Source organism: Thunnus thynnus, chromosome 1, assembly GCF_963924715.1.
Source record: "Thunnus thynnus chromosome 1, fThuThy2.1, whole genome shotgun sequence".
Taxonomy (NCBI): Eukaryota; Metazoa; Chordata; class Actinopteri; order Scombriformes; family Scombridae; genus Thunnus; species Thunnus thynnus.
The window spans coordinates 35,705,374-35,732,094 of NC_089517.1; the positions used below are offsets into that span (position 1 = coordinate 35,705,374).

General features: G+C 41.3%; 1 protein-coding gene across 11 annotated transcripts in view; it reads right to left on the bottom strand.

Annotated features, from left to right (window-relative positions):
- The window catches only part of znf536 (zinc finger protein 536), a 364,930-nt gene that overhangs the window by 62,077 nt on the left and 276,132 nt on the right, over positions 1–26,721 (bottom strand). For all 11 annotated transcript variants that reach the window (XM_067596536.1, XM_067596502.1, XM_067596520.1 and 8 more), the window contains 2 exons: positions 19,184–19,342; positions 8,123–9,910 (listed from right to left, as the gene is read on the bottom strand). In XM_067596536.1, coding sequence (XP_067452637.1) covers positions 8,123–9,910; positions 19,184–19,342 — 1,947 coding nt within the window. The remainder of the gene's footprint in view (positions 1–8,122; positions 9,911–19,183; positions 19,343–26,721) is intronic.

Below are 26,721 nucleotides of genomic sequence, written 5' to 3' on the forward strand. Positions count from 1 at the left end.
AAAACTACAAAAATAAGACACAAGTTTTAATAAGCCAACACCATCCTTTAATTCCAAGCTAAGAAATGACAATCCTGCTCTTTGTGTGGGTGTCACCGCAAGACAGTTCTCAGTGACGAACAACTGAACAGTCTCATCTATTGAAGCTTACAACACCGCACAAGTCAAATACAGAAGGAACAAAGGTTTGACAATGTGCAACAAAAGGGTCTCAGGTGTATAAATATACAGTACTGTATGTCCTTGTTGCTGTTGATGTGGCGCTGTATTGTAAAGCTGTCTACACTGAACACGGGAAGGAAACAGGAATAACGGTGCAACCACACCGATGAGACATAAAAGTGGCAGAGAGTGTAGATGCTCATCTGGTTTTGTTTTTGAATTCTTCTGACATAATTAGTGTATAGATTATTCAGAAAAGATGCATTTCAGTCTGCTAAATAAATGACTGGCAACGACTCTGAAATCTAACCATGGCTATCATGATCAATATAAATACCGTCATGTAATTTAGACCATAAGTACCACCCACCTACTCTTATTTCCTAGACTGTCACCTTTCTGAACTTTCAGACCTACTTTTAAGTGTACAGAATAATTACAGCGATGCAGGTGAGCTATCTGTCTGGCTCATTAGTAAACACAGGGGTGTCTGGGAGCAATAAGTACCCCAGCCCTTTCCACTTGTCAAAGCATTTTGTGTGAGTGTTTATGTGTGCATGTTTGCTAGAGACAAACAGCAACCAAATTCATGGTAATTAACCACCTGATGAGGACAGTATTATTGGCAATTACCAGGTTTTGCATTATCACAAGTTTTAAATGTGTGTGTGTGTGTGTATGGGGGGGGGGGGAGGGTGTGGGTGGTTTGTGGGTTCGTACGAATGCATGCAGGTGTGTGTGCAGTATAGAGATAAAAGGGATGTTATCTGAGAATGGAGTCAAGCTGTGCAGAGAAAGTTATGGTCAGAGTCACTTATGCTGTTGGCAAGTAAAGAGGTGCTGAGTCTGGGAGTTCCTTTTCATGTATATACACAACTTGAGAATAGATCTAATCACTGAGTTACAGTAAACAGATCCCAAGTTTGAATCTGATGGCCAGCTGAGCTCTTTTTTTTTTTTCTGTGGCTGCATGCTGCATCTTCTCCCTGTGTTTTTGTGTGTTTCTCCAGATGCTGCGGTTTCCACTCACAGTATAAACAAATGCAGGTTGGGTGTGGTTACCAGGTCGGTACTGACTACCAAGAATGTAAACTCTCACCAATGTTGCTAAAACCCCCAAAATTCACAAAAAAAAAATACTTGTGACAAGACTTCAATAGCACTGCGGCCTCTATAGCTGCTAAACTTGTGTTTATGTATTGTGTTGTATATAGGATGAGCAGGATAAGCAGTTCAAAAGAGCCAAAATAAGAGTATAACATTTCTTTGCTGAAAGCAAACCTTTTATCAAAAGACTCACACCTACAGTACTGTACTTACAGAATATATAATAATAGAGTAAAACTTTAAGAGCGGCTCTGAAGTGGTCATGTGATTATTTACGTGTACGCTCTGAGCTGGGATAACCAATCAGACACAAGGATTTACCCTGCATCTTCCCTGTTGTTCACTTGTTTAAATCCTCATGTATTACTCAGTGACATGTTATTCTGCAAAAACTTTGCAGAAATTTTCATTCTTTAAAAAAGTTTATTTCATTCGTCTGAATCATTAGTATGAGTATCCAGCAGTTAACATGTGAAATTAGCAACAGTATGATACGTTTATTATTAATGAATAGGAATTATATAATAAAAAAAATGGTGGAAACTGAGAAAATAAGAACTCCAAACTGGAGCAGGAAAGGCATTCTGCTGCTGGTAGATGACGCAGATCAGAGAAATCATACAATGAGTAAAATTTAGACAATGAATGAATGGAAAGAGATTGCAACCAAAACCCATGCCAGCTTTATTTATGATGTGCAAGAAAGAACAAAATAAATGAATAGTGTAAAAGCCTATCACATGTTCAAATCAAATACAAATAATGGGCTTAAACTACCCTATTCTGAAATATATTGCTTCTGGTAATGATAATTTGTACAATCATTCCAAAACACAAACACATGTGAGCTCAGCTTTGTGTGTTTGTGCTTTTTATTCTTAAATTTGTGAGCAAAAGTAAAAAAATAAAGATTCCTGCTTTATCTGAGCAGGCTGAGAAATACAAGCCCAGGACTCAATAATGAGTCAAAATGAACTGTGGTGAATGCTGCTGGATACTGTATCTGTGTTAGACAGACACCAGCATATGTGCATCTAGTAGATGTGTGTGCGTGCATGTGTGTGTGTGTGTGTGTGGAGCTTCACTTGTTAAGCCTACCTTTCTTCCACTTAAACCAGAGAAAGTGAAAATTACACCAGTAATGCCAACTGTGATCCACTACATCTGCGCTTCACAGCGAGCCCACCAATCCCACCATATGTCTTTAATTACCATCAGTGCTTTACAGAACCTGTTTCACACACACACACACACACGTGCACACACACACACACACACACAAACAGCCTTTTATTACAATGGCCTGCACTTTACTCAGCGAGCATGCGTTAGAATGTTTGCCTCCTCCTCTATGCGTATACGGATGTATGCCTATGTGTGTGTACGGTCTGTACATTTCATGCATGATGTTCTGATATGACCTCAGCACTCGTGGGTTCAAATCCCTTACAGTGAAGGCAGGCTATAGAGTGCTCCCTCTGACAGAGGTAATTGGCCACTAGTGACACAACCAGTGCTGCAATTAAGATGAAAACCTAACTCCCTTAAACTGGTGCGCGCACACACAAACTTTTACAGACACACACAACTGCAGACCCTTTTGGGTTGTATGATAAAAAGGCCAATGACATCACAGCAAGACTACGCGGAGGAAAAGTGAAATAAAATCTTTCTAAACTCATTATTTCTATTTTAAATGTGCAGAGTTTTGCATTTGTGGCACAAGCAAAGAGTCCAACATTAAGTCTAAAATATCTGCTTCTTGAGTGCAAAAGCGCAAAAAGGCCATTATGTTGTTATATAAAGGTCATTATTATTTTTGATGTCTTCCTGTCAATCATCTCTTCAGTGTGTCTTAATCTGTTTGCTTTTGCAGTTTTCGGTTCACCCACCGACATTTTTCAGTGTATTTCAGGAGATATTTGTAATCAACTGTTGTAATTTAAACTTTTTCTCACTCAACCAGCCTTCTTTAGTTCTCCTTCAGTCATCTATCATCTACATTTTTTTTTTTTTTTTGGAATGACTCACAACAATCCCAAGAAAAGTGGTGTAAAGTATTTGTTTTCAATCAAAGTTGGGCATATGGTTATATCAAAGTAACAAGCTAGTAGTTAGATCAGGAGAACTGGCATGTGTTATTTGTACCCACACACGTGTTCAAATAAAACAGAAAGTCTTCTAACTGAACTGCGTGCCTGCATGTCTACTGAGGCCAGTGTCAGTGGAGAAACCTGCTATTATAGAGTTATGAGATGTTGTTTCAAAGAAGTCACATAATAAGTGAGAGATGGAATAGTTAACAAGATGAGTTACACCGTCTCCCTTTAAATAAAAATAATTGATTTAAACTTAACCCTAACCCTCCACCGACTAGATTCTTCTTCTTTATTATTTTATTCTCCCAGATCTTTAAGCCACATCTTGTGGCCTTCAGCAGATGGAGTTTGGCAGAAGTGTAACTAGCCCCTCTCATTTCCTTTGCCAGAAATGTGTGTTCTATTAAGGCTTAAAGTCAATATATGTTTACATATTTATGTTATTAATTACTTTCATCTTTTATATTTAGAGCAGTATATGAATTTAATCTAATCAGTTCTCTGTGTTAGACCTAGACCTTATTAAACACTGTACATTATGTACGACAGCACACTTTGTCATTACATACAGTAGAGGAGACTGTTATTACTGATGCTACATTACTGTGCTTCTTGCCTCTGTGTAGTGACACTGAGGCACATGCAGTACATGTTCATCCTCTCAAGTCTACAAAAATAGACTCTTTTTAGTGTCATCTAATGTGCGTACAGGAGGTGACTCTCTGATGATATTTTGTCAGCGACAAACACCAACAAACAACAACACTTATGAAGAGAACTATAGAGCACAATGTGAGAGTACTTGTAAATTGGGAGTGATGGGTCTAATTGATGTGAGAATATACAGCGTTCCCCTCTCTTCTTTCTTTCTCGTAATCCACTAACTCTCTGTTTATGTAGCCCACTTCTCAAATTGCGCGAGGTGCTCGGCTGTGAGCTCTGCCATTTTCTCCTCTGAAATCCTCGACGCGTTCATCCAAGTCCCACACTTCTATCAACACTTCCTCTCCAGCTTGTCAATCTCAACCCTCTGAAGTCCTGGTCCGCGTTTAATATGTTAAATGAACGAGGGGGTTGAGGTAATGTAAGTAATACGGTGTGAGGAGCAATGTTCACAGGCAGTCATGGCATGTACAGCACTGTTTGAATAATGTAATACTTCATGTTTGATAATGTATGGCTATAGATAGGTCTCCACTGCAGCCAAGTATTGATTGTGTTAAGCACATCTACAGTACAGCAAATGATGCGGGTTCATATCCGTCTTTACACAGTGTACTGTATCTCAGTAACCAGATACCTTGTCTGATTACAGAGACCTCAGGGCCACTGCTGCTGCTAATGACATTTATTGATAACTCCAATTCCTGGGCCAATTTAGGCAGGTGTGGTTTCATACTACGGATGTGTGAATGTGTGTGTGTGTGCATCCGTATATGTGTGTATCTGTTATGTGTCAAAGTGCAAGTAGATTCATGTGCATTGTACCCCTTTTCCCCTCCTCTGGGCATACTAATGAAGAGACGGCCACTCCAGACGTGCAGCGCGTGCCCTACAACAGCTCCCGCAGATTCAGGGGAGAATTTCGATATTAATGATTTATGCTGTATTTGCATACAAACCTAATGCAAACCCACTCCAGATAATCACATTTTGCCAGGTCTGAATTGAGTTTTTCGGACGTCTTTGCTACCCCCACCGTCTCCACCCACCAAATAACAGCGGAACGTGTGGCTCTTGCTCTTCACACTGCGGGTGACCCCCCAACACAAGGGGTTTACAAGTGGACATATAAAGAGGGACTCTAATAGTAGTGCATTTTACTATGAAACAAGTGTGTCTATTTTCTCATCCAAGCTTTACAATGCATTTGGAAATTATTTATTTAATGGCAACTCAAGCAGATCTGGCAGTAGTAACAATAGTAGTAGTGAAAGTAGCCGGAATAATAGCATTAGCAGTGGTGGACTGGAGTACATTTACTCAAGTCCTGTGTTTAAGTAAAACTTTAGGTATTTGGACTTTACTTGAGTGTTTCCATTTCATTCCATTGCTACTTTATATGTCTACATTACATTTTAGAGACATCTCTACTATTTAGTTGACAGACAAAGATATTAATTATAAATCTAATTACAAAAAAATCAAAAAAAAAAGGTCAGTTAATAAGATATGATGCACAATAATAGATTAAACTATCCAATAGTATATAAACTAGTTAAAATTAACTCTGCTTTTAACAGCAAAGGAATTAAAATCATGCTTATATTTTAAGGCATCAGTAATAATAACAATAATAAAATAATGTTAAATAATAATAAAATAACTCTCAAAGATACAGAGTTGTATTCTCTGATTCTGAACCCAAATAACACTACACATTGATAACTGGTGACTGGGATGGAGGTGGAGTTTGGCAGGTTAAGTTGCCACGCTAAACACTCATATCCAGTGTCCGAAATTAACTTTATGACTCACCGGCCAAAGGGACTGGTAGATGAAAAAAAAACACTGGCCAAGCATATTAATAATAATAAATTTCCTTATTGTGTCACATACACATTCGTTTCAGTACATTTCATTGAGATAATAAGGTATTATGTTGAATACAAACAAACAGTGTTTCCGTAAAACAAACATCTCCAAGGATTAAAGTTCTCTGCTGCTACCAAGGGTTTCCGTCGTTTGGGTGGAGAGAGAGAGAGAGAGAGGTAAGTGCGGAATATCTAAAAACAGAGCTCAACTTTAGCAAATAGTTCTGAGTGATGGATCAAACATCTGAATTCCACATGATGGAATAACAACCGTAAGATTCAAATTATTGTTGTTGAATGTTCAATCAATGAAAACCAGTTAGACATGCATAAAAAAAACAAAAACACATATGGTGCGGGTGTCTACACTGGATAGAGACAAACATGACTAATTTCCTCCCAGCCATCATGCCAGATATTTTATTACGTGGATATTTTGGTATAAACATTTGCCCGCCAGTGTGATGGATAGTCTTCCGAGATTTACTTGTCAAACAGAAAATCTACCCGCATTTGGCACTTGGCAGGTGTTAATTTCGGACCCTGCTCATATCCGAGCACACCACACGTCTTGAGTTTACTCCTGTTTCCTACGATCTTTTCTATTTTTCTATGCTATCTTCCAGTGCCATCCTAGAGATTTGAATGGTGAATATCTATTGCCAGGAAGTTGGATACATAATAACTTGTTGGGTTTTCTAATTACAATGAATGCCTGACTCAGACTAGGACAAAATAACAACGTGTAAGAAAGGCTTTTGTTCTGCAGAGAAAGCCTTATCTATAAAGGTCAAGCATTCCTAGTTGCAAAGGGAACTGCCCACATCGCATAGCTCGCTTTCACAAGCTTCCTGATTAGACAATAAGAAGGGCATTCTCACACAAAGACATTTCTCTATTAAATGCATATATACATATATATTTATATATTAACCTTGCATGCTGAAAATGTTTTTACGATGTTAAGATATGCAAAGAGCCTGGTTCCATGACAACGGATAATATTTTGCCACATGGAAAGGTCAGATGAACACATGTAGCTGCATTCCTGAATTATCAAAGAGGTCACTGTTATTATCTGTTAATGTATGTTCTACTGTACTGTATCTTTATGAATGTGTGCCTGTAAACATAAGATCTAATATTCACAGTAGGAATGTTTCATTCTTTTGTTATACACAGAAAGCAAAGAGTTATCACTGTGGACTATCAGGCTATTGTTAGTTGAGAGACAGGAGTGCATTAAATATTGTAAATTAGGTAGCTACAACAAACTGTTCCTGACACTTCATGAATGTAGAAATCAGTTTATGTATTTTAGTTTATTATTATTATTATTATTTTGAGGTAATTAGAATTAAACGTGAGCAATTGCCAACTCATTCACACTTGTCAGTTTACAACATCAAGGAGTTGTCATTGATAGGATTTCAGCTAACAGTACCAGGCTTTAATAGTGTTCCTTCTGTATTTTCTGTCTCTGTTGTTGCATAGAAGTGTTCTTAAGCTCAACACCAACTTTGGTTTTTTACTTTCCTCCTTTAGAGACACTTTACCAACCACTCCTAAACTGCAAAAGAGCATAGTAAAAAAAAAAAAAAAAGAGAGAGAGAGAAAAGAAAAAGGACTTCCTTCTTCAGTCTGAAGGAGCGGCTGTAACCTTAGCAGAATCATGAAAGTTGACAGTTCATTTTTCACAGGGTCATAGATCGACGAGTCTTATAAAGTAATGGGCTTTTGGGAGCCGGCTTTATGAAAGCTAAGATAGTTAAGAGACATGTGGAGGAGATGGCACGGGGAGCTGAGGTCCTGCTCTGACTCACCCAGGGTTATTCCCTCCATGCTGAGGAGCGGGAGGGAGGCGCTGCACTCCCAGTAATATAAACGTGTAATAAAGATTAATCTGTTGCTAGTCGCCAGGCTGATAGCTTCTAAACTTGCTTGAAATAAGGCTGAAATCACTTCAGAGCCAATCTCAAGACCTTTAGTGAGTGTCTGAGATTCCTTTGTGGGTGTCAGGGAAAAAATGTATATGTGTTTGTCTTGTGTGTTTAGTGTTTATGTGTATACGGTGGTGGGAAAATTGAATTTGTGTTTAAGACACATGTGTGTCTTCATGATTTTTCATATGTGTGGTTTTCTGATAGTATGTCTGTGACTATATATGTGTGCGTGCTTTACAGCCATTACAGTGCTGGTGGAGATTTAATACACACTCACCAGGTGCATCTGGTCTCTTCATGCCCCCTGTGGGTGCTCCTCCTGCTCCACCTCCCAGGCCGTTGAACGCGGGGAGGTTGTCATTGCTGTAGGCTCTGAGGACAGACAGCATGTTCATCTGCTGCTCTAGGTGGGTCTGCTGCTCAGCCTTCAACAGTCCTGGAGGACCTCCAGGAGAGAGGAGGCCCAGGCCCTGCTGCCAGTGCTTCTCCAGGGGCAAAGCTTGGTTCTGAGTTTGAGGAATGAGAGAAAGTGGTGTCATGGCAGAGGAAGATGTTGCCAAACCAGCCCCGCTCCTCGGGGGAAGAGGGGAGTCATCTTGGAGCTGTTTGGGGTGGTTCTGGAGGTGGTCTGAAACTGGACTTCCTTCTTCCTCTCTCTCCATGTCCATTTGCCCATCCTCATCTCTCTCCTCCTCCTCTTCAGCCACTCTTCTCTCCTCCTCTTCTTCATCAGAGTGATGTTGTTGCTGTCTCTTGGGGGTGGTCGAAGGGGTCTCACTGGCACTGCGCACCCCAGCTTTTACAAGCTCATCATCAGATCCAACCTGGTCCTCCTCAGCGTCTCCACAGGAGCCCCTTTCACCGATCTGGTTATCCCCAGCTGAAGATGCCCCTCCGAACGCCTGGCTGGGTAAGTCAAGACCCTGCTCTGCTGGGGCCATATACCCTTGGAGGCTCTGGAGAGCCCTTGGGGATCCATCATACAATCCACCAAACCGCCTGTAGAAGTCACTCTGGAAGGGGTTGTAGGGCTGGTCCATGTGGTTGTTCCAGCTTAGCTGGCTTTTCTCTCCATCTCTGTCTCCGTCTTTATCAGGGGTCACACCAGACGTCTTGGTGTTGGAGGATGGATGGGTTGAGGTGGTGGGAGAAGCTTCTCCGTGAAGCTCCTTGACTGTATCAGACCGCTGCGATTGGGCTTTACCCAGGTGATTGGCCTGGAGGTGCAAAGCCATGAGCTCCAATGAAGAGGTGGAGAAGGAGCAGAAGAGGCAGCCATGCCAGGCCACATTATCGTGGATGGTGACTGAGGAGCCAGGGAGCGAACCTGATGCAGACTCAGGCCGGACCGACACAGACAGATCCAGCGGTTCATACTGGGACCCAGGCTTGCCTGGCTCTGAATTCTTCTTGGGTTCAACCTTCTCTTCTCTGTCTTGGTCAGCTGAGGTGGCTCGCTTGGCTTTGGGCTCACCATTGTCATGATAGCGCTGGGCCTGGAGCTGGACTGGGCTCTGGTTGTCCTTCATATCTTTCTTCATGGAGCTGAGGACAAAGCTGTCCATAAAGGCCTGGAGAGACCCTTGAAAGTGAACTCCATTTCCCATCATACTTTGGTAGGCCCTGCTTAAATCGGAGAAGCTGGCGGGACTATCTGTCGCTGTTGAGGCCAGGGAGGACGGGCCATCGGCAGTCTTCATGTTCTCAGCTGAGGAGACGGAGTCAAAATGGCGGTCTCCACGCTCCCGCTCACGATCACGGTCATGTGGAGACATAATGCCGGCAGACGCCCACTGATGTGGCAGCAACGGACCTGCCCTGAAGTCTAAGTTGGGAGGCATCCCCTTGAAAACATTACGGAGGACATCTGGGCGGGCAAAGATGCCACCACCGGCTGTCTTCCCATGATCCTCTTTGTGGTCAGAAGAAGGGGTGTGGCCAGAGGATGGGCCTGAGGTGGTGGAGCCATTTTGACGCTCACGGTGGTGGCGCTCCAGGTGGTACTTCAGACTGGCAGACTGGGTGCCAGCATAGTCACAATGAGGGCACCGGTAGGGTTTCTCTCCTGAGAGGCCAAGAAAGAGACAGAGAAACAGAAAGGGAGAGGCAGGGAAAAGAGTGAATAATTAACCTGATTATTAGATTGACTGGATATCAAAACCTATTTATTGGAGCAGGGAATGTGGACCCTAGGGTCATGTAACCTCCCTGAACAAAGAAAATGAGGTCAAATGAGTAGAGCTTACAAAAAAGATATGCATTTCATTAACTACGATAACAAAAGAGAATAGTTTGCAATTGCCTTGACATCAAAACACGTTAAATTCATAACTCCTGTAAAAAGGAGGAGGGAAGAAAGTGAGAAAAATTGTAAAAGAGAGAAAGAAGCAGTTCAGCAAGAAAAAAGAAGCACATCAGAATGAGGAACTACAAAACAAAGTAATAATGAACAAGATCCTGAATTCAACCAACAATCCCCTGTCTCTTCTCTTGTCAGCTCTGCTCCATTTGATGTGTGTTATTGTGTGTGTGTGTGTATGTGTGTGTGTGTATTGGGAGGGGGGGTGGGGGTATGGGGTAGGCATCTGAATATGGGTCGATCCAGCTCGATCCAGCCCCGCCAAGTGAGCCATCACTCACATCAACACCATAAAAACATTTCACCATATGGTGCTTTCAGTCCACTACAAGAGATAATATTTTCAACTGACAGCAAAACTGTCTCGATGCTATCTGTGTTTGCACAAGCGAGGGCTGGGGCTGAGGGTGCGGCTGGGCCTCTATTTGTGTGTGTTTCTGTGTATCTGTGTATGGGTTTATGTGTTTATGTGTGTGTTTGTGTGTGTGTATGCCTGCGGTGGGCTCATCATGCCTCTGTTTTGGCCTTGTTTGCTGTCAGGCCTGTGCCTTGGCGATGAGAGTGCAATTTCTCGGACATTCCCTATTTGCAGTTTATCTTGAGAAGCATAAATCAGCCACGGTATAAGATCTCCCCAACCACTGCCACACTGCCCAGCACTGAGAACAAAATATGGATGATACACTCTGATGCAAAAAATAAGTCAATGAGTATTCAAAAACAAAAAAAAAAAAAAGAAAACAAATGTGCAGGCGACATATGTGAACCACATGCTTGTTGTAATGAAGCCCTATGATAAAGAACAATATGATTCACTACAGGATACACAGATCAAAGTGATTTATATTACGGTAAAAGAGGGGTGAATCTATTGTGTAACATTTACATATATTTATTTATGCTGCACATCCATATTCATGAATATTCTTGATAATGGTATAACACCAGCATAATTCTGCCAGAAGTGGATCTTCCATTGGAATGATACTTATGTTGAAATAGAACACATCCTGCTAGCAATTATAATAGGCTTGGAGTCTGAGCCAGATTTGGATTCATTAAACAATGAACAGAGAGGGAAAAATGCTAAGCTTTATTTTTTTTAAATATATACATATAAAAAGTTCCCAGAGTGGAATTTCTGTTCGAGGGATAACAGTGGCTGTGTGAAGAGAGAAAGGGATTGGTGGGAAAAGGAATAAAAACGGATGTTGTCAAGTGTTATTTGTCTATGTGCACATTTCTATACAGTATACGGCCATAAAATGTTTAGATTATACACATGGAAACCATTTTATAAAAGAAAAAAAGGCATTGTTACGCAAGGCTGGTTTGAATGATTTAAGTCGGGCTGTGTAGTAAATCATGGATATAATTAGCAAATGGCATACTGCTCAAGTAATTTATCATTATTTAGAGGGCACCATTCCAGAAAAAGACTCTGCGATCTGCAGACCTACTGCAGAGCTCTCAAATAAAGGGCCACAAACACCAACTCAATACAATATTGATACAGGAGAGGAAAGAATAGGAGTGTATACAAAAGAAAATAGAAGGTGGAAATGCTGAAGAGAGGAGAGAGAAAGAATAAGAGAGAAGGGAGAAAAAAAAGGGAAAGAGAGTGAGCAGGCGGCTGCGACAGATAGCCCTGACTATAGATAGAAAGACAGTGATTTGATATCTTTTCTCTTACACTAGAGTGGCTATGAAGCATAGAGTATATTTAAAATAAACCACACGAGATGAGCTTTTAACCCAATAAGTGCTTCTCCTGTGAGCTGCCGAACAGAGGCTCAGTGCTGATTTAATAAGGAAACGTCCCTGATGCAAATGATCATTCTCAATTCCTCTAACTGGACAAAATGATATTCTAGGAGCCAAATTAGACAGAAATTAGACTGATCTGATTTTTTTTTTCTTCCTCTGCTTTTTTTTTTCCTTATAAGAGGTTGTTAATGTTCATGGGGGGAAAATAAAGATTAATGTACCATCTACATATCTAAAATGAGAATGAAAAGCACAGAAGATTGTATGTTTGACAATCCCCTCTGATGTTTACGGAGTAAAGCGAACTGAAAATAAATACAAATGCCCTCAGAGTGTGATCAGTTTATTCCAGTTTTCCATTAAAATTAAGCATTTAAATATATCTGGAGTGAGTGAGACAGACGACAAGTGCGTTTCTACATCTACTTGTGTTTACGTACGTGGTATGTGCACCATTTGAAATATGTGTGAACACATGTTTATGCGTGCGTGTCGGCCTGAGCCTGTGTGTATGTGTGTGTGTGTTTGTGTCTTAGAGGGCCATTTGGACTGGCTAAGACATCTGCTCCATCATACGTCAGGGGCCTGGTGTGACATCTGGGGAATATACTGTATCCTGCCTTGCAACATTACACACAATTTACTGCTAAAGGTCATTATGTACCCGTTAATCCACTTTTAATTGATATCAGCGCAAACAGCACAACCTCCCAGCCACATGACAGATCACTGCCGCCACAAAACCAGGAAATTGCTATTCGGGAGTTAAAAATAGAACAGTAAACTTTTTGCTGTTGTCCTCCTTCACTTTGTTTAACTTCTTTGGAGGTTTTTGTTCCAGACAAAGGTGAATGATAAAAGGGTTAGAAATGCACCACTGCAGCTTTCTTAGCTCTGCCTCTGAGAAACTAGAGCTCATAAACATCTAAGTGACACCTTTGTGGATATAAATCATCCTTGTCTTGATTGCTGTGCTGGGATCTGCTCCTCCACAGTATGTTTTCACTTCATGTTGCATGTACTGATTTCATCTGGCTTCCTGCGAATTGTGATGGCGCCATAGAAACAAGTAAAGATAAATACCCCAAACCTGTACAGAGGGGCAATTAAAATGGCTTAATAGATATGACATACTGGAAGATGAATTTCCTTTTGGCCGGAAGGATGGAAAAAAAAACACCAGTGGGATGTTTGAGAGGTTGAATACGGGATAGAAGCTGCCTTACATCTGTTTTAAGTATATCTGCTTAAGTTAGTGGTTAGTGTTGAATTGAGAGGGCCTCTGATATTGTCAGGGTTAACAGTTCGATTTTGCCTCAAAGGGGAAAATCACACCATTAGTGCACTGTATATACACTCAGGAACTTTTGATAAGTGTGTCCACCCAATGATAAAATAAAGACTGGTATTACTCAATATGTTTCTTATTGTGAGTAAATCCCATGAAAAGAATAAATGTCCATCACTCTTTACTTTCTGACTCCCCCGCCCTGTCTGTGGCAGTCAGCTGGTTCCTCCTGACATAAATATTAAAAAATTGGATAAAAATATATAATTGCATGTTTGAATGAAATGAAACTCAAGAATTTCCCATAACAGGTGTAGTTTTTACTCAAACGTATAAAAAGTGCATTAGTTGAGGACTATTTTCAGCTGTGGATGAATACATATTTGCTATTGAGTATTTACTGTACAGTGCTGTGTGGCTCATCGATGTTTTTTAGTAGTTGTACATTTTTAGAAAAACATAGAGCTCCAAGACACAAAGGAATAAGATATATCAGGCTTTGCTTACACAGACAATACTTGTTCGTGGTATCAATTCATTATTGGATTTTCTCATGAGAGAATGTAGAATTTCAACAGCCGCATTTCTAAGTTTGTGCTGAACTGCGCATGCTACTAATACTGTCAGGGTTAATAGTTCATTTGCCTCAGAGGGGGATATTACACCATTAAATGCACAGAATAAGCATTCAAGAACTTATAAAAGTGTTCTCCAAATGGCAAATGTGATACATTAAATTTAGCGGTGTCATCATACTGAGATCAATTAGAAAGAAGGGAGCACTAAGAAAAGAGGAGAAAAGGGAGGAAGGAGGGGGAGAAGAAGTGAGAGGAATGGAGAGGGAGATCACAGGTCCCTCTTGATTCATCCTGATTACAAGGTTAGGTTAAGGTTAAGTGACATGGGCAAGTCCTGTCTCTCCTCTTTCTCTTTCTCCTTCTCTTTGTCTCCCCTTCTCCTCATTTAAAGGTGAGCAGGGACTCTTATTGGTTATGCCGCCCTGCCTGAAGTTATGTGTGGCTATTGTCAAGAGCGAGGACCTTTTTATTTTTTACACACAGCTGCTTACTGCTAAATAGTGCCTTGTCCAGAAGGGGACAATCTGGGCCTCTAATTGCTGTCACTGAAGCCTAGATTCATTATGTGACTTTCCCATTAAAATGTGAGCATTAATTTGTATAATGAAATATCACCCTCTGCAGTGTGTTCATTAGCTGTGGCCCCACACTGTAGCGCCACAGCCGCACAATGTTAGCTACCTAGAAAACTGTGGTTAATTTTGCTAATGGATATTTTCCCACTCACTGTTCAAGAGGAAATTAATACTGTAACATTAGCTCTTTAACTTTTGGAGAAATTTAAATTCACTCCATTTCTTTCAAGCTGGTGTTAGCCTCTCATTAATCTCAGCGTTGCGATGCACAATGCTGCTTCGACCGGCTCGGTAAGCAACTCCATTGTGTCGCTCACATTGCATTAGGATGAAGGGGAGCTCGGCTGTCATCTGTGAATTTCTCTGCATTGTCACCGGAGCACAGAGAAGATCTTTAGCCGCTGTAAAAGTCATCTTGTGGATGTAATCAGGATGTCACAGTGGAGCTGGTATGATTAGGTTATAGGAATGATTTAAAGGCCAGATGTTGGGGATGCATCAAGCTGTTTTTCTCTCCATGTGTAGAAGGCTATGCTAAAGCTGTGCTTAGATGGGCTCACATCCAGGGATACATTCCATTCAAAAAAACAACATCCTCACCAACCTTTCTCACTTTTACTCCAAGGTGTAGATGCATAGAGTGCTCCCCATTAAAACTTAAAGTCTGTATAAAGCAGTAATAAATATGTGTTCTGAGTTTGTCACACCAAAGACAAATGGGTCATTAATCAGCCAGCCAAATTTGAATGATCGCCAAGTATATAAAATTAGGTTTCAAAATTATGGAAAAATAAGCAGTATTCTCTGCTCTGAAACGCTGAGGGCGTGTCCGCTGAAGGCGCTGAAGGCGCTGAAAGCACGGCCCAACTGAAAAGCCTCTGAGTTAACAATATACCAAACTCCTGTATAAAAATACACAATTTAAAATGGCCCTTGTTTGTAGGTTTAAGGCAAGCAAAATGATGACAATTTAAAAAATAAAGTAATGTTAGGAGCCACTGTTTAATTCAGCACATATTTTGTCGTTAAATGTGGAATTGTTTCAGTAAAAATGAAACTTAAATGACCAGTTAACAAGAGATCCATCACCAATCATCATTATGTTAAATTGTCATTTTTTTCAATGGAGTTCGGCGCACTTCATGTTACTCACTTCTCTGCTGAAAAAAAGCTTTATTGTGGCTGCCACCCTTGGAGCAAAAGCCCCTAATACTGCTTTTTGGTGAAGTGCTGCCCAGCACATGCTCTCCAGCCGAAGCTGCTGGCGGATCCACCCGTCAACGGACACTTCAGCTGGGTTTAAAATACGTGAAGTGCTAACATTGACTGAAAATGTCCCCATTCACCAGTAACAGCTGATTATCCGAAGTGAATCCAAGTTGACTCTGATGAAAGTTCGTAAAACTACCTGATGTTAAAATAGTAACTATGAGTATGTGCTTTCTAGTGTTTTTATAGTGGGGGAGGGGTCATGCTAGTCAACCCTCTACGTCACCATTTCAAGCCCACCCAAAAAATCCTTGACATAGAAATGGTGAAAAACAGTTTAACGCTCTAACTCCACAAGTCAGTACTATATAATTCACAGTCTTATCACGTTTTCAGCAATTATTTTCTAACATGTATAATGTGTTTAAAAAGAAATCTGTGATTTTCCTTTACACAGACTTTAATGCGCTGTATATCCGCCATCGGACTGGAGAAGTGTAAAATATGCTGTGTGGATGAAATTAGATGGACCTACTTGTCTGTGTGTGTTTTGTCAAACGAGTTAACGCCAGGCCTAGGGTGAGGCCTCAGCTTCCTCTAAGATGAAATACGCCCCTCATGGGGATCCTTACTGTACCACTCAAAGCAGGCATAACTCAGCTCTCTCAACGCCAGATAACAGATGCCCCCGAAACCACCACCAGCACACTCAGGCATACACATCAACACACACAGAGTACTGTAGTGTAGCTGGGGATGGCCTGCCTGTGACCTGGATGTGCTATTTAACACAGGGATCCTAATTATGTGAGTACACAGCAGACGTATTAGCATGCTCTACAGCTTTTTCCTCTTATTCCTTTCCAGATCTGAGGTACAGTATGTGCCTCTTATTAAGGCAAGCAGAAGGGGGTTACAGTACGGGTGGTCTCTCATTCTGCCTTTTAAGTGCATGGAGAAGAAGGGGGAAAAAAGCAAGGGAGAGTTAGACAGAAAAGGAGAATAAGAAGAAAAGCGAGCATTGATTTTTCTCAGCTGTAAGGGATTTCCATTTTCAGTTGTGAGTGTTTTAGCCTCAGCGTCTCTACTGGCACTCAAGGATTACTTAGTTGTGAAGTGTAGAAACTGACAAAAAGGTCAGGACGGTCGGACTCAGCTTTTCAAGAACATCTTGAGGAATTAAGGGGTACAAATCTCTGATTGGCAGAAAGGGGAAATTACTCTAAGTCATGAAATAGCTTCCTTTTTTCTGTATTTTGGTTCCCATGATTGTGATGGGCCCAGTGATGGTCTGGTGGCAAAAATCAATTATATTTTCGGAAAAGCATAGCGGTTGCTTATTTGACTGAATTCATGTGGCCAAACAAAGGCTTCAAAAGGGTTGGTAGTGTTTTGATATACTACGAGAAAAACCCTAAAGACACCTCTGAAAGTATAATAAAACATATTAAAGCCTCTACCTGTGAGTTCCAGGTATTCAGCTGCACTCCACACTAAGTAATAAAACCATGGTCACCATCTTAGTTTAGTATGTTATGCTATGATATGTATGGTATGCTAACACTTGCCAATTACCACAAATCATAACACACTGGATCTGATTATGGTATTGTATAAAAAGTCAGGGGATCATCAAAGTTATTACAATTACTCATGTGGGTTACATGTGTGTACCAAATTTAATGACAATCCATCCAATAGTTATTGAGACATTTCCCCCATGTTAACCTCATAGGGGCACTAGAGGAAAAGTCTGAGGATCACTGGAATCTGAAAGTATCATCCTCTAGGGGCCAAGAACTGTGTTGAGATATGACATTGAAAAAGGGTAAACTTTGACCTGCTGGTGGTGCTAGATAAAGTCAGGAGATCACCAAAGTTATAAAGATTCATCCTCTGGGCATCATGTATATTTGTACCAAATTTCATGACAATACATCTGATTGTTAGTGAGGATTAGAGGATCACCAGAGTCAGTATGATTCATCCTCTAGGGAATGTGAATGTTTCCTAATTTTATGGCAATCCATCCAGTAGTTGTTGAGATATTTCAGTGTGGACTGACATAGAGTCACCCGGCTAGCATTAAAATGTCAAACATTCTTCAGTTCCAGCTTCTGTATTGTACAGATTTGCCATTTTTCTCTGTTTTATATCACTGTGAAATGAAAATCATTTGCTTTTTGACCGTTGGTCGAACATATCTATTTTAAGATGTCACCTTGGGGTCTGTGAAATTGTAAGGAGTATTTTACACAATTTTCTTGCCCAACAATTAATCAATTTATCAATAAAACTGTTTAAATATAATCTGACTCCCCAAAACTTAAAAGTGTCTAAACATCACAGTTTGCTCTTTCCAGTCTAGAAACATTAACTCCCAGTGAGATGAACTGGGAGGAGGGGAATCACCTTACAAACCTACACTTCACACACCAGGCCCACCAGCTAGAACCAGTTGTCCTTGTTCTAAGGTGTCCTCTGTGTGGTCTAGTTGTGACTTTAACCTGGATAGTCAGTGGGGCGTTTGTACCTTGCAGAGGGTTACAACCCTGGCTACAGTCCACAGTCTACATCATTACTCTGACTGCAGTCTTAACCTCCCAGCAACAACAAGCGGACAGGTTATCACAGAGCTACCTGAGCCCTGCTTGGTGAGATGTATGGGCAGAGAGAGTACACAGCAGAGGGCCAGGATGCTTGACTGAAAAATAGAACTAAATCTTTTGGGCACACCATCTCACGCATATCCCTAAACTGTGGATAGGCTGGCTTTGTTTTGGCTTGAAAGTTATTGAGAGTTAGCGAGTGTGAAATTGCCCTCTGAGTGATGTCATCGTAGGACACTGAACCCTTGTTGTGTTAATTAGAGCTCAATGAAATGATGAGTACGAAAAAAAAAAGAGTAACAAGGGCCTTAGGCCTCAATGAGAGACACTGTTAGGAAACACAGATTCCTACTTGTGAATACTTTTGTTTTTATGTTAATTTAAAGAAAAGGCATTGCAATCAACTATCTAATAAAATTACAAAGAAAATACCTCTATAATTATAGTGAGTGGACTAAACAGAGTTATGAGTCTGAGGTGAGAATGATGTTTTCCTGATGAACTTGGATGACTGGGTTCTTATGTTATTGCTTTTTTCAGGACATTGTGATGCTGTGATTTGGAAACTGTGACCAGCTGTTCTTTCTTGCTTGCATGCTTTCACTCTTATCTAATATCAAGAAACGTATCTTAGCATATTACTTTGTAGTCTGGCATCAGAATAAATTCAGATTAAGGCCCTCCTAGAGACGACCAATGCTGTATTCATCAATTAAAAATGAATATGCAATCAATTAATCTGCATCATATCCATCATATCAGAGGCAGATTGATTCCAATATTGGATTAGACCAATATTCATACACCAATATATCAGTCTAACCCCAGAAGGGATGTCAGTACAACTAGTCAAGTAAATTTTGCATGGAGTGCAATAAATGTTTCATTGCTGGAGAAAAGCACTCCCTGCCTGCACTCGGCCGGGGGAAAGTGATATCCGTGGATGTACTGACCTGTGTGTATCCGCAGGTGGACTTTGAGATGATGGGAAGTGCGGAAGGACTTGCCACAGTAAGGGCAATCCTTGGAGGACGAAGCCAGACTCCGTTCACGATGCTGGGACAGAGACGGCTGAACGCTCCCCGCTGCCTTCCCCAGGTCCTCCCCAACATCTGGAGTGCACACAGAGACAACACAAGGAGGGAGAGACAAAATGGAAGGTGTGTTGAGTGTCACTTCAAACCAGCCCTCCACACATCACAACACAACACTTTTTTTTTTTCCCCCCCCTCTTTCTCCTCTGTCTGTTTCTCATTGTCCCTCTTTTCCCTCGCTCAAATGTGCGAACACCACACAAAGTCAAACGCATCAAACGGGTTCACGGGCCGTGCTATTTTCCTCTCTGACAGAACGCTGACAGTTCATAAGCTTTTCAGTTTCTTTAGAAACACCACAGTCCTGAGATACTACACACCCCCCCCCACCCTCAACCCCCAACTCAAACACACACACACACCCTCAGCACCACCTCCGCCTCTCCTTTCTGCTCCTGTTTTTCTTTTTTTTTTTTGTCCTCGCTATCATCATCCTTCCTAGCAAGCATATGCTGGATTGCAGTGAAAATTAACAATGCAAAATAACAGAAAGAGAAAGAAAGAAAGAAGAAAAAAAGAGAGACACTGCAGATTTGGCTGTGTCAGCATCGCAGGATCTCCTCGCGTCTCTCCCTGCGACCTGATTTTGACAGGTAGCTGTCAGAGATATGATAGGGTGATAACGGTTTTGACCCCGCCCTCCGCCACTTCCTCTGCGCAGCGAAAAACGATGACGCACAATTTAGTGCAACAGCAGTCTGTTATCAACACAATCACCTTCTGAATACGAATCTAAGGATGAGTGATGACAACCTGGGAATGTGTTGACAGCAGCATAATCTGAGGTGAGGGTGTCATCATCAGATTGTACACGCTGGCCTCGTTGTACGGATAGTTAAGAGCCTGTGATGTGCTGACAGTCATGAGATTGCATGATGAGAGTGCAGAGTTTAAAGGCCTGAGCAACACAGTTAAGTTCAAAACGCGGGAACAAAAAGGGAAAAAAAAGAAGAACTTGAAAGAAACAAAAAGGAATACACAATAGATGCTTGATATGTCTTGTATCTTGAAGCTGTTAAATTAAAATATCTGTACTAGTTCCACCAGCGTTTGATGGACGTCACTGCGCAGGAGGTTCAACATCAACCCACACAGCACAGAACTGTCATGACAGATTCATGGATTTTATAGCAAAGTAAAAATTCATATGAAAACATTGTTTCATCTTTTTTTTTTTTTTATGTGTGTGTTTTTGTGCAAGCTGCCGTGTCTATATTAACATTTATTTATCTAAAATGTTAAAGCATAAAGGAGCTGGACAGGGTGAGATGTCATGAACTTTGTGGTCATGAGCAGAAATAACATCTTTTTCGCTGAGGTTTAAAAGACAGATGATGTTAACATCATGGCTGTATTTCATCAGAAACATACTGTATAAACGGAGACTGTGGCCTGCATGGTAAAAAAAAAAAAAAAAAAAAACTTAGCATGTCAGTATGTGCATGACCCAAAGAAGCACAAATATAGTTGAAAATGTTCATTTTCTCTGCCCCAATCACTTGGTATGTGCGTGGGGCGACGGGAGAGGGCAGAAAGAAAGAAACAGAATCAAAATCGAGCAACCCACTTAGGCAACCCCGCCACACAATAAGGAGCATTTTTTAATAGTAGCCTAATCTTTTCTTTTCTGCCGCTCCCCACCCCCTCTTCTGTTGGGGAGTCAAATAAGGTTTACAGAATGGAAAGACCCAAGTCAGCAAGTCCTCTTCCACACTGACACTAAACACACGACTCCATTCAGCAGCGCTGCTATCAGGCTGAAGGCTATTTATCACAACTGAAACTGAAAGGCAACCTAAATGCAAGTCTGTGACAATACACAGATACAAAATACCAGCTGCTTCTACTTGGGCTTGGCAACTGTGTGGTTTAATTCTGTACGCTAGCGAGGAAAAAGAAGCTGGGAGACAGTTCAATTTTAAAAGCAGATGTTAAAATGTGGATCTTGGTTTAAGATTATCTTGCTTTTCACACAATTTTAATCAATATGTGATATTACGGAGGGAGAGAGCGAGTAAAAGAAGTGGAAAGAAGGGGAATGGAAAAAGAAAATAGGCAAGGAAACAGCAGGGCATTCGACAAGGTTGTCCATTATTTCCACTTGTATAGTGATAGGGATGGATGTTTGCTCCCTCCAAAAATTAAAAAAAAGACATTTAATGAAATTTGTTAGGCTCAGCTACATCTGTCTTAAAATATTAATTAAAATGTTTCATTATTTTGGCAAAACCCCATGATACTAATTTAGATTCACTTCAAAAATAATGCTACATTTGCAAGGAAATTCTTTATATCATGAAGGATATTGTGTCTTTTATCATAGGACACACTGACTACTGAAGCTCCATGCATATTATACTAAACACAAATTGTATGTAAAATATCACAGGTGAAAATATAATTTCCTGAATAATTTCAGGACTGTGTGAACACATCAACTGCGTCCCCAACCCATTAATTTGCATTTTCATTTGACTGCATGTAAAAAAAAAAAAAAAAAGGCCTGTAGACAGAAAATAAATAAATAAAGAGAATGCAATTCCCCCAGTGCTTGGTCCAGGGCTGCACCATACTGTAGCCATAGTCGCCTCCTCACAAACATATTTCGAGCGGTCTACTGTACAGATCCCTTTTTGGCAAAGATTCCCCAGATCGTGTAACAGACACTGGCCCACCTGCCTGCCCCAGATGGGGCTAAAATTAAAAAATCCAAAACACAGCTTAGAAGCAGGACAAACACCAGACCACACTCCCAAACACACACACACACACACACACACACACACATAAAATCTCTGCATGTCTGTCTCTCCGTCTCTCTCTGTCACACACACACACACACACACACACACACACACACACACATGTCCTTGTGTGTCAGGGTTAATAGTGCTCCTGTAAGAGGAAGACACACTACTGAGAGGATGAGAGTGTGCTCTCCTGGCATGTAACAGCCCTTCAATAATAAATGGGCTTCACACATTCCCACACACACACACACATAGTACACACTACAAAGAAAGGTAAAACAGAACTTCCTTGCTTTTCTTGTGAGTGTGCGTGAGTGTGTATGTACGCACGCGCCTATAGGTGTGCGCACACATGTGGGAATGCACGTCATTCCCAGGCACTAGCCGTGTGTCCAGCATGCTTGCCTTTAATCAGTTGACTGATCCACAGCTTTTAATGCGGCTGTTCCAATTACTGTAAAAGTCATCCTGCTCCATATAACCACAAATATTGACACTTTATTGCACAACACATTTATGACATTTTGAAGGTCACCCCGTATATTAGGCGTCATCGTTCACAGCTGGGTGTGTGATGTGGGGAGAGACTCTCGATCGCCTGTTGACACCCAGCCGTAACTATCCTCTAGTATTGATTTTTGTTCTCCAGCCTCAATCTTTTTTTATGCAAAGAGGATTCACTGTAGGAGACGCAACATTAAAGTGTCACAGGTGAGCCTTTGGCTTTATATATACAAGCCTGTAAAGGCCAGATACTATAACTCTTTCACTTTGCTCAGACTATTATAAAATTAAAGAAGGCCTGACATCTTTGTACTCATTTCCTTGTTGAAAAATTGAAAAATATTAAGAATTTAGTGTTTCAAAAAGAGGAAAAACTGTCATTAATCAACCATATAGGTCACTAAAACAACCACTCATAAAAATCTTTGATGCATCACTTCCTAAAACTGAAGAAATTATCGATTAAACTTATTTGAAATCGAACAAATGAATAAAATGTGTCCCTGAAACAAAATCATAACAGATTTTCCAGTTGTTTTTGTTCTGTAACCTTTGCAGGGGAAGATCAACCATTCTGACTGGAGTTTTCTGGATTTTTCATATTTCTTATTTTAAAATAAGATCATTATTTACAAGCCAATTTGTTACCAGTGTCAAAGGCCCATGCTGAGTTGATATGTTTTGTTTTTTTCAGTCAAACCTCATTGTTTTCTCTCCCCACAAAAGATCACAATTCATACGAAGAATAAAACCACTAAAGAGAATGAAACATTTCAACCACTACTACTTCTTTTTCTCCCAATCCTCCCATCAATCTCAAACATTCAAACGCTTTTAATCTACCGCCTATGACCGCCTCGCTCGTCTCTAAAAAACATGACAAACGCAGAGCTGTGACTGTGCTAGTACAAGAATATCACAGAGGGGAAAAGAGAGAGAGAGAGAGAAATACATGTATAATTCAGCTGTATCTGATCTGAGACCAGCTCCTCTCCCCTCTGCCTTTACTGGTGTCACAGCAGCGTAATGGAACATGCCAGAACAAAGGCTCTGAGATCAGATTGGAGCAGAGTTGAGCAGGCCATCTGGGAGGCAGGCTGAGTATCAGTCACTCTGCCTGCTGTCTGCTGCACTCACACTCATGTACACACACTTCCCCTCTGACTAACTGTGTGCGAGCGCGCAACTGTGTGTGTAAGTGTGTGTGTGTGTGTGTGTGTGTGACACCTCCCTCCCTTCCCACCGCACGTCACCAGGATCTCGCAACGGAGCGACCGATGCATCGCCACCACGGGGATACGCCACCAGGGCAGCCTCCGTGACTGACTGACAAATATATAAATTGATAAGGATCTTTCTGTTTTCGTGTGTGTGTTTGTGTGTTTGTGTGTGTGCATGTGTGTGTGAGTGTGTGTGTGTGTGTTGGTGCCCCCAGGGATAGGGCACACAGCCTTCTCCTTTACAGCGACCACACCCAGTTCCCATTAATGGAGGAGGATAAAAAAAAAAGAAAAGAAATCATCAACAACAACAGCAAAAAATAAACAGCAAAGCCAATGATTGTGTGTGTGTATATGGTGCCGGGGGTGCAGGTTGGGGAGGGAGTGTGTGTGTGTGTGTGTGTGTGTGTATGGGGAGGGTGTGGGGGGGGTTGGCAGTTCTTTAATGGTGCTCTTTCAATCACACTTTGCACTCTAAACGTTCTGTGGTTTTGATTAGTATGATATCACTTTCAGGAAATAAAACTAGGGGGGAAAAAAGCACATCAGTCATAAAAACACAAGATGTTTTGCTTCTTGCTCGGCCATTATTCTAATGCGTCATGTGACTCCCGTCGAAGCCCGCTGGCCTCTCCCCGTAGCCAAATAACTGATTGGGAGGGGGGGGGGGATGGGGGGGAGGAGGGAGGGAGAGATTGACGGAAACAGTTTGAAAAGGGGAAAGATATTAAGAGAGATTGGGTGAGAGGGAGGGAGGGAGGGAGGGAGGGAGGAGAGAGAGAGAGAGAAAGAGTAAAATGTGATGACATCATATGAAAGGCATTAGGCTTTTAAAAATGCGCCCGGGGGGACTTGATTTCCTTACACCAGAGCAACACAACACCATCCGGCCTGATGCTCGCTTGCTCTCCCTCTCTCTCTCTCTCTCTCTCTCTCTCACACACACACACACACACACACACACACACACAAACACACCTCCCAGCACCCCCTTCTCCTCTCATTCTTTTTTTGATTTGGACCACTGCCATCTTTGTGAGCGTCTGGTTCATGCGAGTTAATCAATTTGAGGTTTAGTTACACTGCTGATGCTAGCATTCCAGCCACTGCTAGAACGTAATCTGAACTCACAGAATTTATTAACCAAACACCAATTATCATTAAACACCACTGCATTATCCCCCTCCTTTTACTACCTGACAAGGACTACTTAATGAAATTTTAGATTAAAGTTATTTGGTCCGTGATTTATGGGCATTGAGAAAGTCCTAATGCAAGACTCTCTTAGTGTGCAGATGCTTTTGGGGTTTTTTTTTTCCCCCTATGGGAGTACACCAGGGATCTGAGAAGTCTCCAAGGTATTACAACAACCAGGTCTAGACCAAGAAGAAGAAGAAGACGAAAGGCGGGGGGGGGACCAGAAAAGAGCAACTGTGCTCCAAATTCTACACGGCATCCTCACCTCATACTTGTTGTTTTATTACTGACCCCATCAAGCGACAGAAATAAGACCAAAGCCCAAATAAATTGCGAGATGAAAAAAGACAAACGGGAAATAAAAAATAAAGGGAATGCAAGTCGTTGTTTACCCCTGCAATGTTTGTGAAATGAAAACAGCAGCAGAATGTGTTACATATAAGGCGGTGGGGTAAACAGGGGCACCAGATGTTCTTTGATGTTAATAATGGCATTTATTATTAATATTAATTAGACCGCATTCAGCAATACATTTGGGCCATTTCCAAGTCAATTAAGCAAAATGGCATTCGGGAGATGTTGAAACGACATTTTAAGGCAGGTGTTCAGCAGTCCCCTAATAAAACATTTTTGCAGCTCCTGAAAAACAACCCATTTTGAGGCAGATTTTATTTATTTTCTCTTTGTTTGCTCTTCCTCAGTATTTCTCTCTCCTGTTGTGAGCGTTACAGTTGCGACCGTATCTCTAAAAAAACATATTGAGGGATCGCTTCTAGATTAAGTATGCATTATTTAATTAAAACATACAGTATGTGGTGATTCTGATAATGCGCATGTGTTTGCGTCCACGCCCCGGCAAATATGTCCACCCAGACTGAGGGGTGGCGGAGGGGGTTAATCCAGATAGAAAATCATGATTATGAACATCATGATGATAATAAAAAAAAAGAATACTTTGAGGATTACAGACCGCAGTTGTCCAAATGGCCGCTTCATGCGGGAAGACAAACCCAGACAAATTCACTTTTAGCGCCAAATGTTTTTTATCTGCGAGGCCCAATCCACATAGTCGAGTGCGCCAACACACCCTTATACCACGACACAGGGTTCCTAGCGCTGTAGCTACCAGCAGATACCAGTTCCACCAAATCTAATTAGACAACACAAGCCAGAGGCCTCACACCAGGGGGTGTCTTGTCTATATAATCTAAATAATCCCTGGCTATATGTGTAAGGATAAAAAAACACACCCCTTCTAAAGCTCTATTCAATTTAATCTAGACCTCTGAATAGGGTCTTGCCACACCTCTCGGACCCAGTGTGTGTGTGTGTTTATGTGTGAGCGCGCTCATAGCCCTTGCTTTTGGCAGCAGGCCCCTTTTTTTCAAAGCTGGTGGAGGCAGCAGCCTTACAATGGTACATTAACAATCTGTGCGTTCATTTATCAGTGTGTGCGATTTGGACTCTCCGTTCATGGCGCGCTGCACTTTTCACGGCTGAAAATTAATGAACAAGCCTCCCCTCGCAACAAACATGCACCTGTGCCGCAGAGATGCTAATCACAAACATTTATATTTATTAGTGAACGCCTGCACTAAAACTGGAGTTGTGGAGGAGAGGAGAAAAAAAAAAAAAAGAGGAAGAAAGGATGAGGGGGGGAAAAAAACAGGAGGATAGATAGTTCTCTTTTTTTAACCTGGGTGATGAAAGGGTAGCGGGTTTCCGC